General features: G+C 47.5%; 9 protein-coding genes across 9 annotated transcripts; 3 read left to right on the forward strand and 6 right to left on the reverse strand.

Annotated features, from left to right (window-relative positions):
- Positions 1-188: 188 nt before the first annotated feature.
- On the reverse strand, positions 189-2,536 carry BT62DRAFT_721694 (uncharacterized protein). Its single transcript, XM_043182015.1, has 10 exons — positions 2,323-2,536; positions 2,220-2,270; positions 1,833-2,164; positions 1,665-1,781; positions 1,524-1,607; positions 1,414-1,470; positions 1,117-1,361; positions 1,043-1,059; positions 849-990; positions 189-798 (listed from the first exon to the last, which is right to left on the reverse strand). The coding sequence occupies exons 1-10, from the start codon at positions 2,433-2,435 to the stop codon at positions 511-513; spliced, it is 1,446 nt and encodes a 481-aa protein (XP_043042189.1). The 5' UTR covers positions 2,436-2,536; the 3' UTR covers positions 189-510.
- Positions 2,537-4,974: 2,438 nt separating this feature from the next.
- Positions 4,975-5,886, forward strand: BT62DRAFT_929783 (uncharacterized protein). The gene is made up of 3 exons (XM_043185798.1): positions 4,975-5,123; positions 5,182-5,417; positions 5,472-5,886. Exons 1-3 carry the CDS (start codon positions 5,104-5,106, stop codon positions 5,567-5,569), a joined length of 354 nt encoding a protein of 117 aa, XP_043042190.1. The 5' UTR covers positions 4,975-5,103; the 3' UTR covers positions 5,570-5,886.
- A 309-nt stretch (positions 5,887-6,195) lies between these two features.
- BT62DRAFT_929785 (uncharacterized protein) lies at positions 6,196-9,092 on the reverse strand. The gene is made up of 11 exons (XM_043185799.1): positions 8,388-9,092; positions 8,280-8,333; positions 7,787-8,227; positions 7,653-7,741; positions 7,514-7,597; positions 7,412-7,462; positions 7,340-7,360; positions 7,046-7,290; positions 6,804-6,998; positions 6,665-6,756; positions 6,196-6,613 (listed from the first exon to the last, which is right to left on the reverse strand). Exons 1-11 carry the CDS (start codon positions 8,957-8,959, stop codon positions 6,313-6,315), a joined length of 2,145 nt encoding a protein of 714 aa, XP_043042191.1. The 5' UTR covers positions 8,960-9,092; the 3' UTR covers positions 6,196-6,312.
- Positions 9,093-9,126: 34 nt separating this feature from the next.
- Positions 9,127-12,018, reverse strand: BT62DRAFT_722057 (uncharacterized protein). Its single transcript, XM_043182016.1, has 12 exons — positions 11,663-12,018; positions 11,335-11,615; positions 11,228-11,281; positions 10,736-11,176; positions 10,601-10,689; positions 10,465-10,548; positions 10,365-10,415; positions 10,293-10,313; positions 10,002-10,246; positions 9,760-9,954; positions 9,620-9,711; positions 9,127-9,569 (listed from the first exon to the last, which is right to left on the reverse strand). The coding sequence occupies exons 1-12, from the start codon at positions 11,705-11,707 to the stop codon at positions 9,266-9,268; spliced, it is 1,902 nt and encodes a 633-aa protein (XP_043042192.1). The 5' UTR covers positions 11,708-12,018; the 3' UTR covers positions 9,127-9,265.
- Positions 12,019-12,376: 358 nt separating this feature from the next.
- Positions 12,377-13,838, reverse strand: BT62DRAFT_889420 (FAD/NAD(P)-binding domain-containing protein; the record flags this gene model as incomplete). The annotated part of the gene is made up of 2 exons (XM_043182991.1): positions 12,377-13,651; positions 13,707-13,838. Coding segments are annotated over 2 exons (1,407 nt in total), but the record flags the coding sequence as incomplete, so codon positions are not given.
- A 1,135-nt stretch (positions 13,839-14,973) lies between these two features.
- On the forward strand, positions 14,974-15,267 carry BT62DRAFT_1003405 (uncharacterized protein; the record flags this gene model as incomplete). The annotated part of the gene is made up of 3 exons (XM_043176940.1): positions 14,974-14,998; positions 15,046-15,092; positions 15,145-15,267. 3 exons carry the CDS (start codon positions 14,974-14,976, stop codon positions 15,265-15,267), a joined length of 195 nt encoding a protein of 64 aa, XP_043042194.1.
- Positions 15,268-15,916: 649 nt separating this feature from the next.
- Positions 15,917-17,326, reverse strand: BT62DRAFT_992695 (uncharacterized protein; the record flags this gene model as incomplete). Its single annotated transcript, XM_043190359.1, has 3 exons — positions 15,917-17,036; positions 17,089-17,163; positions 17,214-17,326. 3 exons carry the CDS (start codon positions 17,324-17,326, stop codon positions 15,956-15,958), a joined length of 1,269 nt encoding a protein of 422 aa, XP_043042195.1. The 3' UTR covers positions 15,917-15,955.
- Positions 17,327-17,913: 587 nt separating this feature from the next.
- On the forward strand, positions 17,914-19,897 carry BT62DRAFT_722356 (FAD/NAD(P)-binding domain-containing protein). Its single transcript, XM_043182017.1, has 5 exons — positions 17,914-18,081; positions 18,155-18,234; positions 18,291-18,439; positions 18,493-18,569; positions 18,624-19,897. The coding sequence occupies exons 2-5, from the start codon at positions 18,232-18,234 to the stop codon at positions 19,730-19,732; spliced, it is 1,338 nt and encodes a 445-aa protein (XP_043042196.1). The 5' UTR covers positions 17,914-18,081; positions 18,155-18,231; the 3' UTR covers positions 19,733-19,897.
- Positions 19,898-19,901: 4 nt separating this feature from the next.
- On the reverse strand, positions 19,902-20,933 carry BT62DRAFT_889491 (NAD(P)-binding protein; the record flags this gene model as incomplete). Its single annotated transcript, XM_043182992.1, has 3 exons — positions 19,902-20,347; positions 20,401-20,521; positions 20,550-20,933. The coding sequence occupies 3 exons, from the start codon at positions 20,931-20,933 to the stop codon at positions 19,902-19,904; spliced, it is 951 nt and encodes a 316-aa protein (XP_043042197.1).
- Positions 20,934-21,744: the final 811 nt, after the last annotated feature.

The following is a 21,744-nucleotide window of genomic DNA, read 5'->3' on the forward strand; positions in this document are numbered from 1 at the left end:
CGAGCTGTAGTTGTGCGGGGTGCGGTCTATCTCCAGAGGTACTAGAGTTCCGAGGCCGCAAATGCTGAGGCGGTGCCATAGGGACTGCGGTAGAACGGCACTTGTGGTGGTTTGTTCAATCAGTCTGTATGTCAAGTTGAACTTGATTCCTGCAAGGTAAGCGCAGGCGTTGTTGGACAGAGTGTTAGTCAAATTTTCCGTTGGGCGGTGTCCAAAGGAATAGGGTGGACAGCTGTAACGTCTTGAGTCCTTATATAGTCAGAGACGACAGGGGAGGAAGGAGGTCGTAGCGGTTCAAAGAAATGATACAGTCGAAGTATCCATGCCGGAGTTGTTAAATTTCTGATTCCTTTTCTTCGATGATAACACAGGCCTTAGCGTTGTGAGTTTTGCATACGCTTGAGATCGTCTGTTGTCCAGGGTAAGTTCGCACGAACTACAACGTGATAAAACAAAACCAGCGACGACTAAACGAACAGGTTCAGTAATACAAGACAACGTATACATAATTTATACCACTTGATCGCCAGACTCGTTCTGCGATCGAAAACGGAAGACGGACCTCCAGGACGAAAGCTCTGTTTCAGTTGTAATTATCTCGAAGGCGACTAGGGCAAAAACCAGGATAATAGACACAACGACACCAGAAATGAAACCAAAAAGCCGGGAAACAATAACAATACAGTTTGCGACCAGAGCTCCGAGACCCCAAAGGTGTAGGAAAGTTGGAAGCGAATACATCAATGCGACAAGATGAAATTGGTTTTTTAGAGAGTAAACTGATACGAGATATTGGAACTGTCTAATGGTCAGAAAGACAGGTGAAGGAGTAATTGTCAGTCGCTTACAGCCTGGTTGGCGCTTGCTTTTTCCAGCCTCCTGTGTCGGTGAATTAGAAGCATTGACGCTATGACGCTGGCGGTGAAGAGTGCGATAGAAACAGCCGTCAACATCGGAACACCCGGGACAAAAACTAGCGGGAGGTGAAGCCTGAAACAGAAACTTTAAGTATCGCAGAACTTCGCCGCAGTGATACGCTTACATAGATGTGGATGACGTCTGGGTATCATGAAATTTAGTCAGTGGATGTCTTCCCTGAAAGTAATGAAAACGTACAAAGAGAACGGCGTCTTTCCACTCTGACAGGCATTTGGACATGAATGGTCGCCACTGGTCCACATAAACAAGGCGATCTACGAATATATCATCTAGTCCCTTGGAATAAGATGTTGACTGCCCCAGAGATATGAAGGACATCAGGGATTCGAGGAAGACGTTCTCCTCTGGATGGTAAAGGACCGCCTGATCCCGGGATAGACGGGAAAATTCTTGGCCGTAGTAGACCGAGAATCTATGGTTGCCTGAGACCAGAATCAAAACCAGACTGTAATGGACAGCATACGTCACTCTTACAAACGATGCTCCAGAGTCGCGCAGCAACACAAGTTTGGTAGCCGTCTTCATTTTGATCTATCAATCGGAGTGTCACGAAGAGAGCTGGACGTCTGCGGTCTCAGTCGCACCTTTGCCAGACTTGAGGACTTTCAAAAATGTGGCGCATTCTTGTTGTGAATAAAAAAAAGTGGAAACTCCCGAGGTCATTTGGTCTGCGTGAATTGTGAGTCTCTGGTAATCTTCCAGAATAACTACTGCGCGCTGCTTACCAGCAAGCCCGTGGCTGAAGATACCAATGAGGTCGTCGTAGGTCTGCTTGGGGAGCCCTCCAATATGCATGGGGAAATGCTCAACATGGGACCAGTATAAGCTCTCCAGATAAGTTCCTACATGCATAGGTCAGAGATGTAGCAAGTCGGCGGTCTTGAAAGTCGTACTGAGATGAGATGGCGAAGCCATGTCAGGTAGCCCGAGGGCATCGGTTTCAATGATATCCAACCAAAACTCTGTTCTCGTGGCGTGGTCAACGAAATAATAGGCGCAGTCATCTTCCTCAATCTTGATAAAGAGCTCTGTGCTGCGTGAGACTCTGATTTTCTTTTCGTCTAGGAGGTCTTCTATTCGCTTGGTCCACAAAGCCACTTTGGCCATAATTTCGATGTGAAACAAGTAGGCCTCGGTAACCACAAAGAAGGGAGCATCCCTGCAGAAGTAGAGCTGTCCCTCAGGGTGAACGTGAGAGGTCCAATGAGGTGGGAGATATATCGGTCTATGGAGGATACCGGTGAGGTAGCTGCATATACAAGGAACTGAAATTGACATACTCAGGCTCGCTAGATCCCGGACTTATCAAGGCGGGTTTCAAGTTGATAGTGCTGCAAGGATAAATAGGCATAAGGTAATTTTTCGGGAGACAGCGTTACTTACATGCATTCGCGGTCGTATCGTCCAGTGGCATTAGAGGTGATGGGCGTCAGGGTGCCTTCTGAGAGGACAGAGGAAAAAATAGGGTTCTTTTCGACACTGAATTGGGAGTCCATCGCTTGGAAAATGGGAGAGTGAACCGGAATGGCGGCTTATATACATAAAAAAAGCGATGTATAATCATTGGCACAGGTTGCTGCCAGTGGGCAGTGTGAGCCGGACTCGGACGGACTAAACCATCCCGGAGTAAATTTCAGATCCAATCACGTGCCAATGTCGTGAATTGCCGAATCCGAAATCGGGCATTATTCTTAGCAACTTTTGGGCGCGAAAATGTAATCAAAGAATAGTAAACATTCATAATACTGTCTGGGGTGCAAGAGTCGGTCAGCCATATTGTGTTAATGACCCAGGAAGAGCACAAGTAAGTGCTTTTACTGGTCAGGCAATGGATATACTCGGACTGACTCGGATCTCACTAGAGAAGCGCCCAAGGTTGGCAGCTCTATCGACGATGTTTCCAAGGCAGCTTCAGCACAGGCGGAAGAGCTGGACAAGGGTGCAGACATACAAGGAGACCTGTCTAATGATCAAGCATCCCAAGAACTGCCTGTACAAAGTGTCGGGGACGCCGATCCTGTAGTAGAGGGCGGTCCGGCACCGAAGGAAGTCGAGGTAGATTCAGAAGAGCAGCTGCCGCAAGACGATCTCGACGACCAGTTGAGGCCCCCCATGCCGCCGAGGTAAGTCCATACCTTGAACCAGGCTCAGGTGTCGTTCACTCACTTCAACAGCATCATACCCAAAGGACGGCCTCTCGGTCCCATTGCGGGCGGAGGCGGTAGCAAACCCCATCCAAGACCAGGTCCAAGATAGTTGTGACCATCTTCGTCGAAATCGCGGGTCTTCTGCTGTATATCTGGATCACATTTTGATACGATCGCGCATAATAGGCGCTTCATTGAAAAAAATTTCTATCATCTGTAAGAGCGTCGACAGCATTATCAATGATCGCCTATTTTCCTTTTTTTAATGTGATTTATGACGATCTTATCGGCTCCTTTTTTGTTAGTAGCTCAAGTTCCTACGCTTTATGGACCTTTATGTCATCCTTCAGTGGTAAGCGCTGTGCCGAATGCAACTCTTTGAATTTTTTTGCAGTTTATCTTCGATGGAGAAGAAAAATTAACAACATCTCTGAATCAGGCTACCTCCCAAACTCTTGACATGCAAAGCACTCATCAAGCAACTTGTTAGTGAGGCAATGCAACCCCAAATTGTCCATCTTCTGAGAACAGCATCCATGGATTGCTGTACCTTTTTTTTTTCGTTGAACCTCGACCTTGTCCTTAGTTTTTTTTTACAGTGATGCTTGCTGTTATCCGTTATCTAGTACCGCCTTCAACAGCCAGAATATGGCTATTCCTTTGGTCCTGCTCCGATATAAAATCTGGACGTCGTGGCTGGGCTCCCGCATCTCACAAATGCCTAAATTCTTCAGAATCTGGTCCGTTGCTAAAAAGGCGGCCGTCGATACTCGTGATGACTTTCGGTAAGTGTCTCGTGGTATATTTGTGAGCACTAAGCACCTGATGTTCATTTCATGGTAGCACGTTCATCAGCGGACAACGATCAGCCGCCGATACACCGAACCTGAAACTAAGGTTCATAAATGCTTTCATGATTCGGATCATCCTTCATTGACTAGCATCTCCTCCCAGGTCCACCTTCGATTCAGAGTAAGTGCTAGGAGCTGGGTAATCGTTTCAGCTAAAGTGAACAAACGCTTGCAGCAACTTTGGTCCTCGCGGCCCGGTGGATAAGAAGGCTGACAGCAAGGCCCCAAAGAACAGTGGCCGTAATACCGACCCTATGTCGTCCTCTAGCAAGAAGGTGCAAGGATCAGGTGTAAGGTCTACTCAGAACACGGACTCCAGATCCACAAAGTCATCTTCCAGTAACAATCGCCATTAGACAGATCCGTCCTCGGAGGGCGCTAGAACATGCAACAAACGCGGATTTTCATACTATCCCTCCTATTCATTGACAACGACAACCCATGATTTCTTCTTAAACACATACTTCTTTCTGACAGTGCTTCCATTAATGCGTTCATTGGCTGTTGTTTACACCCAGTTCCCTAATGTCAAATCACTTTTGGATCCTATTCGCGTTTCATGCCCATTATATGAATCTTAGTGTCTACTCTGGTTTTCGATTGATGAAGCGCCTGCACCTATGAGAAGAAGATGTGACGACATCCCACAGCCCGGAGCACTGAGAAGGGAGGTTCCCCTGGAGACTCTTGATCGCCGTATGATCGTTCTATTTCATGTGCTCTGTCGCAGCAGCTTCAAGTTGGATCCCGACTGGAAGATCAATTACTCACTATTATGGGAGGCATTCAAATTGCCTTGCAATGGCAGTTGGAAATGATCCAGTTCGAACGTATACGCTCGTAAATTTTTCAAGTCACTAAGTCGATCCAGTTTCCCCGTGTTTCTATTTGTTGTAGTACTTACTCTGCCTCGATTTTCACACGATTCACTGGCAGAATACAATATTCAGCATCTTCAAGTTCCTGGGACGTTTTATTGCCTTGTGACCGTTCGCTCTCATGAACGTGTCCAATCGCAAAGTGCCGACGCCCGGCTGGATCGCTCATGCACAACTTAAGCGCCAGCGACGAAGATATAAACTATTTCTAAGCGCCCGAGTTGTATTCAGCTCCTGTCTCTTACCACATCATAGTCCCCAGCCAGACATCTTTCCAGCCTATATCAAATGAGCCCAGCTGAAGATCCAAGGTATTACTACTTTTATTCACCGGTGGTGGAAATATCTAAACTCACTTACACTCGTAAGCGCTAGGAAAGCGCCCAAATCCACCGACGATCCCACGGTCGTCGTTGGTGCGCAGGAAATACAGCCAGACAAAGTTACCCAGCCATCTTACGATCCGATCGTCCAGGAAGTTGTCGAAGATGCCGATGGAGCTCAAGGCTCGCTTTTAAAACCTGGAAAGACGGACACGAAGCTCGAAGGTAGTATTAAATCCCAGCTAGACAATTCCTTCCCGGAGCCGCCTCCACCACCAGGGTGAGCTTCTGTATTGTCTTCATAGTCTATCTGTCTTCTGAATTTGGAGAGTAGCATAATACCCAAGGGCCCGATAACATCGCCAGTAGTTGGTGGGCCTAAGCCTAAGCCTAAGCCTCCCATACGGCCTGCTCCACGGCCTAGCACTTAGCTACGTCAATGAGCCCCAATCAGATATTGAATTAGCACTTCTCTTGAGGAAGACGTTACTTAACTGCTATTCAGAGTGCTTAATCGGGGCTTTTTGGTTAATCTATCCAGATTAAGTACGACTTTCGAAGGCATATACACCGTCCTACAGTTACATTTATTTATCGTTGATTTCCCTACACCATTCTATGTGACTGGTTTCTTTAAATACTACTTCACCTCGATTTCACTTCCCTATCCGCAGTAGCTATAAGTATATCCCTGTTCACCACCTCTAGGCGAGATTCTGAATTGATGGTTCTGTCAATGATTCACTTACAAGAATAGCGGGAGCAATACAACCACAGTTAAAAATTGATTTATTGGCGATGTAGAAAGAGCGCAAGAAGAGTGAGAACTAGATCGCAATAGTCTCGCTGTCCAGACAACGTTTCTACAGTGCCTGGAACGGCTGGGATGGGATGAGATGATATGAATTCTAGACCTATAAGTTGTAATTACTAGTATTAGGTCATCTAAGTCGCGTTTCAAATCAAGTTCGATTGGATTCGATTGAATGGAATTCCAATCACACGGCCGCCGTGGCGCTTTCGAATGACCTTCTATTACAAGTTCACAGAATACTGATGAAGCACGATTTAGAGGATTCAGAAAGCTATCGATACAGATAATACTAGTTATGCAATACTAATAGAACACTATAACAACGTACATACAAGCACCTATCAGCTCGTCGCCGCTCAATCATACCACAGCCGTTTCCCTCGAGTCCATCGAGGGCCTACGTAGTGGCCAATTTAAGTTACTGAGTTTTTCCGCGATATTCCAATCCATCGGTTCATGTAATCGATGCCAAACCTGATCCAAAAACACAAGCAATATCCCGTACCAACGGTGGTCCGGCTGCTTGGTTTCCCATGATGTCATGATACACCAGAGAATGAGAACGCCGATAGCTAACCAGGCGCTACCCACGAGCATTCGGACGGTCGAATTAGAAGCGGTGAAACACATAAGACTGAACGCAGCAAGAAATGAAACCATGCTGGGTTTGGGTCAGCCACGTTGCAGAAGGCAAATTTCAAGAAATACTTACGCCCACATGAGTAGAGCATAAGGCAAGCCATACAAGATAGCAAGTGTCTCCAGACCGGTCTTGTTGTGTTTTTGTGAGCGAAGAAACAGCCACTAGAGCACATCAGATATGTTTAAAAGTGACAAACACTAGGACTTACTGCTTCCTCAGAGGAATCACGAGCCTTGGAGCGATGCTTCCGAATCAGAAGCAGACCCAGAATGATGCTGCCGATACTTGCGATGGTTGAAAGGTAACTCGATAGTTGGGCAGGCGACCGTCCTGGGTTATCACTGGAATCATCGACGCTCTGAATAGCCAGGAAAGCGACGTTGGCGTTGAGTAAAACAGTAGACTGTAGATGCATTAGGCTCGCTTCAAGGTCCGATAGAGACCGCTTACATAAAGGATGAATTCTTGCCATTCGGCATTGAGTTTCTCAATGAAGATACCCCAGGACACTTTGCTGACTAGTCCGTCGCCCCAGATCTTCTCGAGGGAAGCGAGATGAATATCAGGAGCAAAGAACAACAATGGCGATAGCAAGGTAATGAGTGCCGTACGTTTAGGCTTTCGTCCGTAAACTGACTTTTCGCGCTCAAGCCGGGCTCCAGGCTGACCGTGGAAGTTGTAAAATCGCTGTTGGACTATGAAAATATAAGCCATGGCACGATGATCATACCTTTGCAGGCCTACCGAAAATATACATGAAACGACCTGTCGAAAGGTCAGTTCATGGATAGCTTGTGATGCATGATCGAGGTTCACCTATACTGCACACGGAACCCGGGAGCCCTCTTTGATCTTTTTTGACGGACTCTGCGGCGCAATTAAGTAGACTTTCTGAGAAATAAAAACATCCATCCTCACCCTTAATACTATTCGTAAGATTTAGCATTGGTTGTAGGTCTATAACACCATAGGGAGAGTTGGGCGTCGGCGAGGTCATGGTATCTGTAAAATCTCGTGAAACGGAGCCTACATTTAAAAAAATGTTGCGCAAAATAACCTCCAAGACAATATATCAGGATATCCCTGAGCTCGTCAATGATATCTTCGGTCATCTCTAGGCACGTAGGAAACAGTTGACAATGATACCTAGCCGGTGTAAGCTTCAGATAAACCATCCAGGCCGGTACATACCAATATTGCGCCTCTATTTCGTGACCGATATGGGACAACTCAGTGACACCGCGAACTTCGTTGCATCTGTTGAGATAGGTGGCATCGAAGTCGTCCAGCCAAAAGGTAGACCGATTGTCATGGCTTGCAAAGTAATACGCACAACAAATGTTACCGCTGTCCGGATCTCGGATGAGGTCAAACACAAGATCAACGTTAGGATGTATGTTGACGCCTTTTGCCCGTATGTAGTCTTCCATATCGACCATAAATTTCGTAACGAGTTCTAGCTTTTCCGATTCACAGACATTGATATCGGTGAATATCCTCGGTAACAAACAGCCGGAGGATATCATGGAGTCATGGTAGTTACCGGTGCACGGGAGTACCTTCCTCTCGTGAACAAAGTAGCGAGCGCCTTCAGGGTGCACATACGTTGACCATCCGTCGTGACAATGATCACTACGCGGGTAAGTCAGATACAAGGCATATGAGGAAGAGGCGGCAATCATACGGATGAAAGGAAATTGTCAGAGGATCGATCCAGTATTCCGTTCGGTTGGGGGCTCTGCACGAAATATGTGAACAGAAGTAATAAAATATATTAAAAACGACCACGAACACAAGTTCTCTCTCATATCTTTGAACCTGTTGAGGCGCTAAGGGCCAAAAGGCTGGATAGGCCGCAGTCAACGTAGTGATGCCGCCCGGTATAGCACAATCCGATCCATCGTGTTTCACAGCAGGCGTTAGTTGCATCACCAGAAAGGCAGTATCAAACTTGGGAGATGGGGGGGTCACTACTAGAGGGCCAGGTCGAGAACTCGAGAGCCGATGGCAAGATGAGTTGACCGGGTGGGTGTATGTGGCCAAATTGGACATTGAATGTCTGACATCCTGGGACGACCGTGATGCATTGGAGCATGAGTAGGCGCGTATAGAGCCCTGGTCAATTGGTATCTGCGCAATGGATGGAGGCCGGGAACCGTGACGGGGTAGACGTCGAGTCGACAGATTTACGTGGGAGTAATCTTCCAAATGTACCTGGGAGCGACTCGTCATCGGTGTAGGGCATAGAGCACCAGTATTCAGAGACTGAAAGGAAGGATTTTCGACGGAAATGCCGACTGGAGATCCTGGGCATGGGACTTTGCTGCTACACACTTCCGGTTCCTTGTCGTCCACCATCGCCATAGCGCAATTCGTGAGATCCTCGCGGGTAAAATGAAGCAAGGTCCTGTCGTTAATACACGGTGGGCCTTTGAAGGCATGGCGCAGGGCTGGCCCTGAGCATAGCCACTCCCAAGCTTCTATTACAGGGAAAAAATTCTGCTGCCGCGGAAAAATGTTTATGCCGCTTTTTTCGTCGCCCTTCCAAGTTTCTTGGTGGATGTACACACGTCGCGTCCAGGCATACAGATTATCACAACATACAGCTACCCGATATAGATACTCACGGAAAGCATTATTGCTTTTATATGATACACAATTACCTCTCAATCATACAACGACAACCGTCTCTTCCGAATCCACAGAATGTTTCCTTCTTGTCCAACTGATGTTATTGATTTTTCCCACAACACGAACAGATGGTGGCCGGGGTAATCTTTGCCAAACCTTGTATCCAAAAGCGGAGAGCAACATGTACCAACGGTCGTCGCTTTGCTTTCCCTTCCACGAAGTCATGATGCACCAGAGAATAAGAGTGGCTATTGCTAACCACGCAGTACCCACAAGCATTCGGACGGCTATGTCGGACGCAGTGAAACACATAAGACTGAACGCCGATAGGAAGGTGACCATGCTAGATTTGGGTTAGGAGACTGAACGAAGACATAGATCATAGATACTCACGCCCACATGAGTAGAGCATAAGGTAAACTGTACATAATAGCCAGTGTCTCCAGACCAATGTAATTTCGATTTTGCGAATGAAGGAATTGCCACTAGAATACATCAGACGGGGTTGAGAAGTGATGGAGGTGACAACTTACTGCTTCAGTGGATGAATCACCCGCTTTCGAGCGATTCTTCCGAATCAGGAGCAAGCCCAAGATGATACTGCCAATACTTGCGATTATTGATATGTAACTTGATATCTGCGCCGGGGACCGTCCCCGCTTAGCACTAGAGTTATCGACACTCTGAATAGCCAGGAAGGCGACGTTGGCGTTGAGTAAAACAGTAGACTGGACATGTGTTAGACGAGCTTGAAATTTTATTATAGAATGCTCACATTGATGATCAAGTCATGCCATTCAGCACTGACTTCCTCAATGAAAGAAGCCCAGGATTTTTTGCACAATAATCCGTCAACCCAAATCTTGTTTAGGGAAGCGAGATGAATATCGGGCGCAAAAAACAAGAGCGGCGATAGCAAAATGATGAGCGGCGTTCGTTTGGATTTCGTACCGTAAACAGACTTAGAGCGCTCAAGCCTGGCGGCAGGCTGTCCGTGAAAGTTGTAAAATCGTTGTTGGACTAAGGATCATAAGTCTTAGTACCATAATGATGTCGCTGCGCGTACCAAAAATATGCATGAAACGACCTGTGAATAGTCAATACATGGACCGGTCTGCGCAGAATGGTCGCTGTTTACCAATACTGCACACCGAGCTTGGACTTTGAGAGTCACCGGAGAGAACGGTTTCTAGATCAAAAATCAGTGGATATGGAGCTTAGAGTTGTTAATTTCTCACCCTTAACGCCATTCGTGAGGGCAAGCATTTGTTGTAGGTCCGGAACGGCGTAGGCGGAGTTAGCTGTATCCGAAGTCATCGAATCTTGAAAACAAACTAGTCAAGACATGCAGCACAATTTCAGCATAAACCATACCTCCAATGCAATAGATCAAAATATCTCTCAGCTCGTTAATTGTATTTATGTCCATTTCTCGGCACGTGGGAAACTGTTGGCAATGATACCTGGCCGCCGTCAGCACGCAGACAAGATGCTATGGCAGATACTTACCAGTATTGCGACTCTATCTCATAGCCAATATGGGATGTGGCGGTTACACCTTTGACTTCATCCCATCTATTGAAATAGGTAGCATTGAAGTCGTCCAGCCAAAAGATCGAACGATGTTCGTGGCTTGCAAGGTAATAGGCACAACAGATATCACCATTGTCGGGATCTCGAATGAGGTCAAAGACAAGATCAACGTTGGGATATATGTTGATGCCCTTTGCCCGTATGTAGTCTTCCATATCGGCCATAAACTTCGTAATGAGTTCAAACTTATCCGGATCGCAGAGGTTGGCGTCTGTGAATATGCACGGGAGAAGACAACCAGAGGACATCATGGAGTCATGATAGTTGCCGATGCATGGAGCCATCTTTCTCTCACGAATGAAGTAACGAGCACCCTCAGGATGCACACACGCTGCCCACCCATCAGGAACAGGGTCACTTCACAAGAAACTTGAATTTACAAGAACGAAAGAAGAAAGATCAGCGTACGATTGAAATGAAATCGTCAATGGATCGATCCAGTATTCTGTTTCCTTCGGTTCCCTGTGTCATAAATATGAGCAGAAATAAGAAGAGACACTCAAAGGGATACAAACACAAGCTCTCTTTCATATCTTTCCACCAATTCAGGTGTTAATGGCCAGAAGCGAGGATACGCGGTCATCAATGTAGTGACGCCACCAGGGACGGCAATATCGGGACCATCGAGCTGTACAATGGGAGGCGGAGGTTGTGCTACGACTGTCAAGGTCGTGCTGTCAAAACTAGGACACAGCGGTGTCGCAATCGTGGAAGTGGGTCGAGGACAAGAGAGCTGGTGAGAGGATGGGTTCACATGTGGAAATATTTCGAAGTTAGGCATTGAGTGACGGATATTCTGAGATGATCGTGAAGCGTTGAAGCAGGAATATGGATGTAAAGAACCTTGGTCAGTTGGAGCTTGCGTAATAGACGAAGGTCGGGAACCATGACGAGGTAAGCGGCGAGTCGACAGATTTACATGGGCGTAGTCCGCCAAATTAACCTGAGAGCGACTTGTCATAGGCGTAGCAAATGTTGTGACGGTATTCAGCGAAAACTGCGAGGCGTTCTCAACAGCAATGCTGTATATGGAATCTGAGTTGTCAGATGGAACGACACTACGGCACACTACCATCGAGACCGGTGCCTCTCCGTCGACGTCGTCCGCCATCATCATCGTGAAATTAGTGGGACCTTTACTAGGAGGTAGGCATGTGTTTTGGTCGTAAATACGTCGCGGGTCTTTTCTAGGGCCTCTGTCGTGTGTAGTGCATGAATATCGCTGAAATTGGCGCCGAAAGAAAGACCAGAGGGCTAGGATGGCCTTCAACGGCAAGTGGCTACCTACGTGGTCACAAATGAGTCTCTGCAGCGTCCTCAATAGCCATAGAAGCGGTGACATGATTTTCTGCCCAGAGACAAGGTCGAAGTGCAGAGGCAAGTCAATGCTGTATGGTCGGAAGTGCATTACCCCGTATGGCACCGCCACTGGGCAGTGCAACTTTCGAAGCGATCGTTGAAAATATTTGCTACTACGGATAAATCCAGAAAAAATTTGCACAGCCACTTAGACGTACAAGGGAAATCCCTTCGACAGAAAACAGCGAAGAGACTAGTTTATGGTATCAGTGCCTCGCCACGTTCCTGCCTCGCCCTTTTCATCATTCTTTTTGCCAGAGCGACCCAATCCTGAGGCCCATTCTCACCAACACCTCGAACCCAGTCATCGGCCACTCCCTCCTTTACGAGGTCAAACCAGACCTGCTTCAGCGTTATCTTGTTGTCGTACATGTCCTTCTCCCATTGAGGAACCACTTTTGCATCTCCTCCGAAGCTCGGAGCTGTATATGCGTACAGTTCATCACGGTAATCGAACTGTTCTGAGCCTTTGAATACGTGCCAGGCTTTTGCAAGTGCCAACGGATCTTCGGTCTGGAGCTCGGCTCGGAGTTGCTGATATCGGGTCACGATATCAGCAGTCTCTTTGGCGAGGTCTAGTTCGTTTGGATGGGCAAAAATATGAAGAGCCGCCCGTGCTTGAGCTTCAACAAGAGGGAAGGGGGCTACTTTGATTAAAAGTCCCATGAAAGCAATCGTGGTAGGAGGAAAACGAGACTGGAAGGGGAATAGATGCTGTGCCAAGGGGAAAATGTTATAGGTGGAGTTGTACAACTCTCGTGGAAGAGGAGGCACCGCTGCTGGAAGTCCGGGTACAAGGTCTTCGTTTGAAAGGAACGGAAAAGATACCTCGAAACCCGTAGCAAGAATGCAGCGATCGATACCAGCCTCTTTGGATCCGTCTTCAAAGAGGACACTTCCGTCATCTTCATAATGTACAGCGCGAGGACGTACTATCAGATTGCCGTCTTCTTCCCCCGTTCCGCCTGATACGGAGCGTACAAGGATCTTCACATGCCTGCGAAGCTCAGCGGAGATATCGATCCCACTGGGGCCGTTTCCGACAACCAGAATCTTGTCTCCAATGACGTCCTGTGGACGTCTGTACCACGAGGAATGAGACGCTCGTTTATCGTGCAGCCATTTCGAGAGACCGGGAGTGTCAGGGTAACGGGGCTTGCTATAATGGCCACTGCACACGATGACCCAATCAAAGTCAAGCGTCTCTTTGGTCGATAACTTGACTTTCCACTTGGAGCTCTCTGAGTCAAACTGCAGGGCAACGACTGAAGTCCCCAGACGAATGTGAGTGTTAAGACCAAAGTGTTTAGCATATGCCTGAAGATAATCTTCAACTACACGGGCGACAGGATATAATGGAGTTGAAGGCGGGAATGGGAGACTCGTGAATGACATGACGGGATGAGGGATATTGGTTGTCAGAGAGTCATAGAGCGCTGAAAGGGGAGGCTGGTCATCCACAGGTTCCGAGGGCTCCCTTTGGTTTCTATTTGTTAGATCACAGAAGCTTAGGACTATAATGAAGAACTTGCCATACTCCACCAACTTGATCTCGAGCTTCGAATACTGTAGGCTTGTAATTCCCTGACTTGAATTGCTCCGTATCCAAGACTGTTTTCAGGGTAGCAAGGCCTGTGGGACCTGCACCAATGATGCAGATGGTCGTATCGTGTGCTGAAATGAACCTGGTAGCTCATTGACAGGAAGTGATGGTGAACATGAAAGGCTGACCTGGTAGACCCATAATGATGACTAGATGCTCTAATCCGTCGCTGGAGGAAGAGAGAGGAAGGATTCAAGTTTTTCTTAAAAGATACGGAGCGGAACCAAATTGAGGGGATCCAGCAGCCGGTCCGAAACGCCGCAGCCTAGGCCGATCGACACGCCACGTCGCGCCAGCTCGACGCGAAATTACGCCTCATAGGTCACAGACTACAGATAAAAACATGAAAAAATCCAGTCAAGGATGGTTTTTTGGTACAACGGTCATGGAACACATTGTAGCAACTCCAGTTTTCGGCTTAGTAGCGAGGTCGTAGTATGCTGGCGGTTTAAACGTTATGACGAGAACAACTAATAATGTCGGATGCTACCCAATCAACTTTGGTAAATCGACGAGGTTTTATATGTTGGAGAAAATTCGTACCTGGTCTATGCCATCAAGTACTGTTCGTGTGTGCGTAGGTAGGTATGCTTCATTGTTTCAAGGCGTTGTGTTCAATAATGGTTGGAGTATTTGTTCAAGCTTCGACAAGGCTGCGGCATTTTTTCTCTGAAAAACTGCGGTTCGGCATCTGCCGAGTGCCCTTCGTTGCTACTAAGCTGTTACGCTCTGTGCTCTGGCTCGGGTTCAATATGTGCCCTGATACTATCTGAAGATGGTAGGTTACTCGCCTAGGTTGAGTGATGGGTACGAACTGGAATGATAGAGTCTTGGCGAACGCGTCTACAGTTGCACTGGACCACTTCATGCTCAGGATCAGCTTTATCGCTCACCTTCATCTTTTGATATTTTCTAATCGGAATTTATAGCTGCTCAGAACACATCTCTACTATGCTTGGGATCGGCCATATTATCTTAGGGAATTCTTGTCAATCAGATGCAGTCTCCGGATCATTTCAATATATTGTAGCGATCTTGGCCCAATTCATAGTCACGCGGATCGGAACCCTTATCTCATCCCACTCAACTATTAGTGTCATCTCAGTGTGCATGTGATGACTACGCTTTCTGCATAAAACCCCTCGTCGCTGACGCTGGTTTCTTTTCCATCCATAAGTACGACCTGTGCTGAATGTCTTATTACCCCTCTCCTGCAGGTAAGTCTCTGCCAGAGGACATCGGCTTTTTTCACTTTCTAATGCAGGACTATCAGGGCCCCCACCCAACCATCAAAGCGGTCATTATCCCCAGGTTCGCTTCGAGAATCAAAAACATTGTCAGACGAAGCTCATATGGATAATAGCAACCTCCTCAGTCATACCAAGGCGATTACACGAATAAGGGACAGTTCTATGCGCCGCCCCAAGGGTACCAGCCTCAGTATCAGTACGCTCCGCAACCTCAGCCGCAGACTGTTTTGGTGTAGGGCATTCTTTATCTACCCATTCTCCATACCCTGATTTTCCTCTGCAGTACTCGGCAAGAGCGACGGGGCGACGATGGGTGCCTGAGAGCTTGCTTGGCCTGCTTATCCGGTATGGCATGTTTCTGTTGTTTAAACGGTACGTCTTGGCATGTCGGGTCAAAGCTATGCTTATTCTTTGTTATGTTTGTAAAAGCTATATTTTGATCTCCATATGGGAAACTTGTTCACCTTTGAATCCAAGCTTTAGCTCACGAGGTGTAGAAGCTACCAGCGACGAGAATGTCTGTATATGTGTCACTAGCTATCTCACGCATGTATTGTGGTATACTCACATTTAATTTGAAAGATAATTGGGGAGGAATTGCGCCATCAAAGTAACTCGAATGGGCAATCTCGCCGTCATCTCAGCTTCTCGTCGTTCTGGTGTCAAATGCGTGTATATTTAGTGAATGATTTTTTAAAGACAATTTTCCTCATAGGAAATCACATAAGTACGCAATTGAAGAATACATGTACTGAAATGAAGAGACATACACACGCGATCCAATTGGATATACACTAAGTAACGGCAATATCAGGAAGTGAGAACGCGGCGGACTTGGAACAATGAAGGGGTTGCTCACCTAAATAAGGTTGGACTATCACCCCAAGGGCGGCAAAATGCCCATTCGTCTACTTCATTGGGAAATTAATGATAATGGTTTCCCTCGTAGTATGCTCCACTGTCAAAGGATCCCAATGCATTTGGGAACGCGTATTCCGAAACATCGTTCGACAAAGGCAGCATCCAGGAAGTCGGCATCCAAGGTCGTTGTTCTGGGACCGAGAATAGTGCATTGTCCACGGGCTGCTGCGGCATGGCCAAGTTCGATGCATCCCAAGACACTGTTTGATAGGTTTGGTGCGGGGCAGAATAAGCGTGAATGGGAACTGAGGGTGGCGAAGGGGCCGCGTTGATGGACTGGGGTTCATATCCGTATCCGGAGGGACTAGTGGCGTAGGCGGGGGACGGATCGTTAAACGTGTTCGCATCCATTGTTGAGCCCATGGGATCGGGGAAATTGTAGGCGGGCGTGAAATGCAGGGTCGGCACAGGATAAACGAGGTGTGGCTGAGCTTGTTGGTATATGATGGGACCAGGAAGCGCTTGGACAGGAACAGATACACTAAATGTGCTTGCAATTGCCGCTACATCCATGGTTGAACCGTAAGAGTCCGTCGTGCCAACGCAGGGAGACGAAGCTGCACCCAAAGACCCACTGACATCTCCTGCGAGGCATCCTCTGTGTGACGAAAGGGGTTCGAGTCCGATATCCAAAGGAGGGCCCACGTTCATAGCAGGATATAGCACCTTTGCCTCGGGTAGTGCGCGCTTGTCACTCTGTTGCGAGCCAGTTGCCAAAGAAGTACAGAGGAACTGTTCCATGTCAGTGGCTACGGCCTGAGAGGATACCGAAGTTGTGTATGTACCAGAACGCATATCCAAGGCTGAATGATTTAGAAGGGTGGGAGGCGAAAACTCTTCGACCGGCGTCTCATCAAGACTGGTGGCAGGAGTGTTGGAAGCATACGATAGCGACGAGCTGGACGATTCTATAATAGTTCCTCGTTCATAGGCAGGCGCTTCAGATGAGGCCGCTCGGATTTCCCACCTCTCGGGTGGCACACAGTCGTGGTACTTTTTTCGATGAAAGTTGATGGCGCCTTTGCTATTGGCACCAAATTGACAACCTGATGGATCTGCACATTTGTACTTTTCGTCTCCAGAGCTGAAAAGGACATAAATCGACGAAATGATAATAGAAGAGATGACGAGCATACTGGTGGTCCTTGATGTGCTTCTCGAGGTTCGCTTTTTGTATGGTCATAAGTGGGCAGCCCCAGCAGTACAAGAGGCTAGCACAAACAATTAGCTTCATTAAGTTGACAAAATATAATCCACCCACTCTTTTTTTCCCTTAGTGTGTGTTTTCAAATGTCTCTCCAGGTCCACGCCCCGCGAGAGTGTCTTGTTACACCAGAAAATGGGGCACCTTGTACGTGCATTCCACTTAGCCATAACATGGAGAGAGTTATTTAGAGTATAGAAGCTCTGGGAGGACGTTCTGGACCCGTTTCTCTACCCGAGGGGGAGTGAGATGAAGGAGAGTTGGGGGCTGAACATGCGGGACTTTATACGCCTCCGGGCTGATGGATTGGTTGGGAGAATCAAGTCGGTTTTCACCATATAAGCAAACTGTGTAGGGGAGTGGCAACCAATTCGCATGAATAGCCGTTATGGGAAGGTGCCCAATTGGTTTCGGTTCGACCAATTTGACTTCCGCTCAATAAAGGAACAAGGTCGTTCCGGACATAGGCGAGAGGCACAGCAATCAACAGGAGTCATCCATTGCAATCCGTTACCGAGTAAGGGAAGTTCTGTAGCGCAGCGGAGCCTGCTAGAAGTACCCAGGAGGAGGACGTCATTTTCCAATTCCAAGAATTTTACCCGTCGACTGACATTCACAACTTTCAAGATGACTTTGTTATTAGAAGGACTTAGGATAGTTAAGGACAAAACGGCGCGTCCCAGGAAGCGGTTTCAAGGTCGGCAGTTTCCAGCACTTGAGAAGACGACCAAGAACGAGTGGAAGACCATATTGAGGTATCACGTAAGACACGCGACGCGTTGTTTGGCAAATTCCTGCAGTCCAAACTTCTGTCCCCTTCTGCAGGTACTCCCACTACTACTCAGCGGATGAATGAACACCTCGTCGTTTCGAATGGTTCATTGATCCACAATGCCTTTCTCGCTGGAATATATGAGCCCTAATGGTCAGTCAACCGACAACGGTGCCTTTGCGTTGCCATCTCCTAGGTTCAACGTACAAATTTGGCTACCTTGCAGACGGAGATAGAAAAGCTCCAGATATCAAATGCGGTGCTTATTGATATCAGCGACGATAGCGGAAATGATGCTGCTTCATGGTCTAGAGGCGCATTTACTTGTGTTTGTTTCTGCCTCGTACTGATTAGTTTTTCAGATGAATCACGCCCACAAACGAATATGTATCATTGGCGCAGGTCCGTCGGGACTAGCGGTGTTGAAGGTTATCCTCGATACAGAGGAGTTCAAGACAGGGATATGGCTTCCAACGGTATTTGAAGCTCGAGACAAGATTGGTGGAGTATGGTGAGTTGACCCTTTCACCAGCGATGCGATCTTCACTTGATAGCATATACAAGGTATCCTGCACTTCCCACCGATAGTCCTCCTCTGACGCCGCTGTATGATTCCATGACCACAAATATCCCTCATCCCGGTTTGTTTCCTTCTCTTATCCTTTGTTACCAGTCTTTTTCATTTTGTCGCCCAGTCATGGCTTATACCAGCTTCCCTTTTCCGCCCTCCACCCCCGTATTTCCTCCCGCTGCGACTGTTGAAACTTACTTGCACGATTATGCCGCTCACTTTCACCTCATTCAAAATATTCGGCTAAACGCGCGCGTTGAACATGTAGAGTGGAACCATGCAGCAAACTGTTGGCATGTTCTCGTGCAAGGCGAGACACTTGATTTTGATTTAGTCGTCGTTTCAAATGGTCACTTTCGTGTACCTCGATATCCGGATATCCCTGGTTTGGCGGAATGGCTGGAGAACGGGAAAGCATCTCATTCGGCTTGGTACAGAAACTCACAAAGCATAGGAGATGCCTGCACGGTTGCTGTAGTTGGCTCTGGCCCCAGCGGTGTCGACATAGCTGCAGAGTTGCTTGCATCCGGAGTGAAAGTCGTGTATTCCGTGAACGATTGCATTCCAGAAACAACCGCCACTTTTAGGAAACGTGGAGCTATCACACATTTTGGTGACGGAATAACTTTCGTCGATGGTACTATTGAGCGTAATGTAGATCATTGCATCCTTGCCACCGGCTATCAGATGTGTTGTCCCTTCTTCTCTCCTGCGACCTTGCAGAATGAGTCTCCTCCCTTATTGCCGTCGAATTTATACAACTCCTCATACCACCTTTTTCCTCTCGGCAAACACATCTTCCCCCTCCGAGGAGACTTCCTCCATACAAGCCTCGCTTTTACTGGCCTCATACTTCGAGGAACTCCATTCTCGTTGTTTGAAGCACAGGCATATGCCATTGTGCGGGTGTTCCGGGATCCAAAAAGCCTTGACGAGGACAAGGAGATGGCCGAACTTCTCGAGCGTCAGCTGATGGTACCTGCTAAGGATTGGCATAGGCCAACCGAAGCTGAAGCGTTTGATTACCGCGACGGGCTGTACGAGTTTGGGGGGATGAGCATGCGAGTGGAACCATGGGAGAAAAGAATGTGGGAGTATAAAGTAGAGTTGAGACGAGAGTGGATGAAACTTGTGCGATCGGGAGAGGCATTTTCCTCGGTTCAAGGCATTGGCCAAAATGGAAGCCATGAATGGGTGGCGCTTCTTGAAAGCATTCTTCAAGGAGCGAACTAGAGCATAAAAGAGAAGAGATTACGCACTTTCCATCTCAACATACACCTCTGCGCGTCTGTCAGTCCCAGCCAGAAATCACCATCATTTTTTCGCTCAAAATAAACTCTTGGATTCAACGAGATCTTTGCGAAGTACAAGTATAGGCTCTTACCCGTCCCCCTTGACGCCGCTATTGGTCTTTGAGTCTATTGAAGTTCCCAGAAGCCATCAAGCCCTTCACGTATTCTTCGCCGTCCATGTCCTCTTTGTCTGTTGAACGTGATACATGGCCCCACTTCTCGGCCTCCGATATCGTCTTCTGGGCCTGTGTTTTGACCAAAAAAAGGGCTTCACTTCCAAACTGAATTCTCAGGGGCAATGTCGGCTCGTCCGCCAACTTGTACAATGTTTGCCCCATACGAGCAGCGCTCCCCAAAACAGGACCATTGCTTTCGTGGATTTTGTGGAACATATGACACGGATTCGTATCTTCCGTGTAAGCAGGATGTGGTGGGATATGGCCGGCGGAAGTGCCCTTCCATTCGCTGTCAAAACCTCCAGGCTCGATGATGGTGCCTTTTATGTTCCATTTCGGATCCATTTCTTTCAGAAAAGATTCTGTGAAAGCTTCCAATGCTGAAACAAGGCCTGTAAGTAGCATCCTGTGCTTTACATAAATGGATACTTACCAAATTTACCAGAACTGTAATATGCGAGAGTAGGATTGGCCATATAACCGCCGACGCTGCTGACATTGAATACTCGTCCACCTTCTCCCCTGGGATTCACTTCTCTGAATATTTTGACAGCCTAGAGTAATTTTCAATCATCACTCCACGAGAGCCAAGTCGGTGCTTGCCTCTTTTATAACATGCACTGGCCCCCAGAATTGTACCTCAAACTGTCTGCGTGCATCCTCCTCCGGTATGGCTTCTATTTCACCGAAGACGGCGTAACCGGCGTTATTAACCACGATGTCCAGCCTACCGAATTGCTTGATCGCCGTTTCGAATGCCAGTTTGATCTGTGTCTCGTTCGTAACGTCCAGTGGGAGTACGAGGAGCTGAGTTGAGGGGAATTTATCTTTGAGGTAATCGAGGACTTCGGGCTTACGAGCAGTTGCAACGACGCGCTCTCCAGCAGCAAGGATAGCTTCTACAGTGGCTTTACCTAGCCCGCTGGAAGTACCGGTGATGAACCAGACGCGAGATGTGTTAGGCATGATTGAAAAAGTGATCTGTGTGCACTGGAAAGAAACGAACGTTATATACGAAATAAACTTCCGGCAGAACGCGTCAGCCGTCCAGGTACTTCGACTTGTAGTCATACTTTCGTGGTCATGACATTGAGTTGCCGGTGGCGGCATGGAATTCCCTGGTAAATACTATTTCTTTGATGACATTGTCTCGTTGCCTTCATGCCGATATTGATATAAGCAACCATTTGATCGCTGGAGACCGTCTTTTCTCCTTCCTGACATTGAGATGTTTCTTCACAGCCTCGTTCATGACGCATATGAACGCGCTACAGACCCTCGCACAACATCTAGCGCTTGGAGAGGAGTTGTAATGGCTATTGTCCAGATCATCGATTCTTATTCTTTCCCCCGTCGAGAATTTGTTTCACATCTGAAGACAGTGCTGGACCGAGTATTCTGCACATCCCTGGGAGACTAGCATGGACGAACTTTTGGTCAAACAGATGCTCAATCTACTATTGCAAGTGCTGAATCGCTGGAGCAGAATCACCTTCGATCTACGGCCGGGTTTCTTTGCCGTCTCTTCCTGTCGTGCGTGTAGCAGTAATTTCTTCAGCTATCACGACCACGGTCAGCCCCGGTCTCGCATCGACGCTGTTGAAATAGAATGGCATTGAAACTTCAGTCCACAAAGAGTTGGAGGGTCTAGTCGTGTACTAGGAAGATGAACAAGTGACCTTTTCCCAAATCGTTGTTCACTATTGTCAAATCATTTACCCAAGCGTCCACCAGTAGAAGCAATCCCTTGGAAGAAGTGATTGAACTACAAGTTCGA

This window comes from Guyanagaster necrorhizus (genome assembly GCF_019112545.1).
Source record: "Guyanagaster necrorhizus MCA 3950 unplaced genomic scaffold BT62scaffold_7, whole genome shotgun sequence".
Lineage (NCBI taxonomy): Eukaryota > Fungi > Basidiomycota > Agaricomycetes > Agaricales > Physalacriaceae > Guyanagaster > Guyanagaster necrorhizus.

Coding starts and splice junctions, on each gene's coding strand:
- BT62DRAFT_721694 (XM_043182015.1), bottom strand. CDS start 2,435: ATGGACTCCCAATTCAGTGTCGAAAAGAACCCTATTTTTTCCTCTGTC. Junction 1,471..1,523: donor AGTCCTCAAGTCTGGCAAAG/GTGCGACTGAGA, acceptor TCCGATTGATAG/ATCAAAATGAAGACGGCTAC. Junction 799..848: donor AAGCAAGCGCCAACCAGGCT/GTAAGCGACTGA, acceptor ACCATTAGACAG/TTCCAATATCTCGTATCAGT.
- BT62DRAFT_929783 (XM_043185798.1), top strand. CDS start 5,104: ATGAGCCCAGCTGAAGATCC. Junction 5,124..5,181: donor ATGAGCCCAGCTGAAGATCC/AAGGTATTACTA, acceptor ACTTACACTCGT/AAGCGCTAGGAAAGCGCCCA. Junction 5,418..5,471: donor GGAGCCGCCTCCACCACCAG/GGTGAGCTTCTG, acceptor ATTTGGAGAGTA/GCATAATACCCAAGGGCCCG.
- BT62DRAFT_929785 (XM_043185799.1), bottom strand. CDS start 8,959: ATGGCGATGGTGGACGACAAGGAACCGGAAGTGTGTAGCAGCAAAGTC. Junction 7,463..7,513: donor TCTTACGAATAGTATTAAGG/GTGAGGATGGAT, acceptor ATTGCGCCGCAG/AGTCCGTCAAAAAAGATCAA. Junction 7,291..7,339: donor TCGTTTCATGTATATTTTCG/GTAGGCCTGCAA, acceptor ATATTTTCATAG/TCCAACAGCGATTTTACAAC.
- BT62DRAFT_722057 (XM_043182016.1), bottom strand. CDS start 11,707: ATGGTTCCCGACCTTCGTCTATTACGCAAGCTCCAACTGACCAAG. Junction 11,616..11,662: donor GCAAGCTCCAACTGACCAAG/GTTCTTTACATC, acceptor CGATCATCTCAG/AATATCCGTCACTCAATGCC. Junction 9,955..10,001: donor GGCATGACTTGATCATCAAT/GTGAGCATTCTA, acceptor ACACATGTCCAG/TCTACTGTTTTACTCAACGC.
- BT62DRAFT_722356 (XM_043182017.1), top strand. Junction 18,440..18,492: donor GACAAGATTGGTGGAGTATG/GTGAGTTGACCC, acceptor AGCATATACAAG/GTATCCTGCACTTCCCACCG. Junction 18,570..18,623: donor CACAAATATCCCTCATCCCG/GTTTGTTTCCTT, acceptor TTTGTCGCCCAG/TCATGGCTTATACCAGCTTC.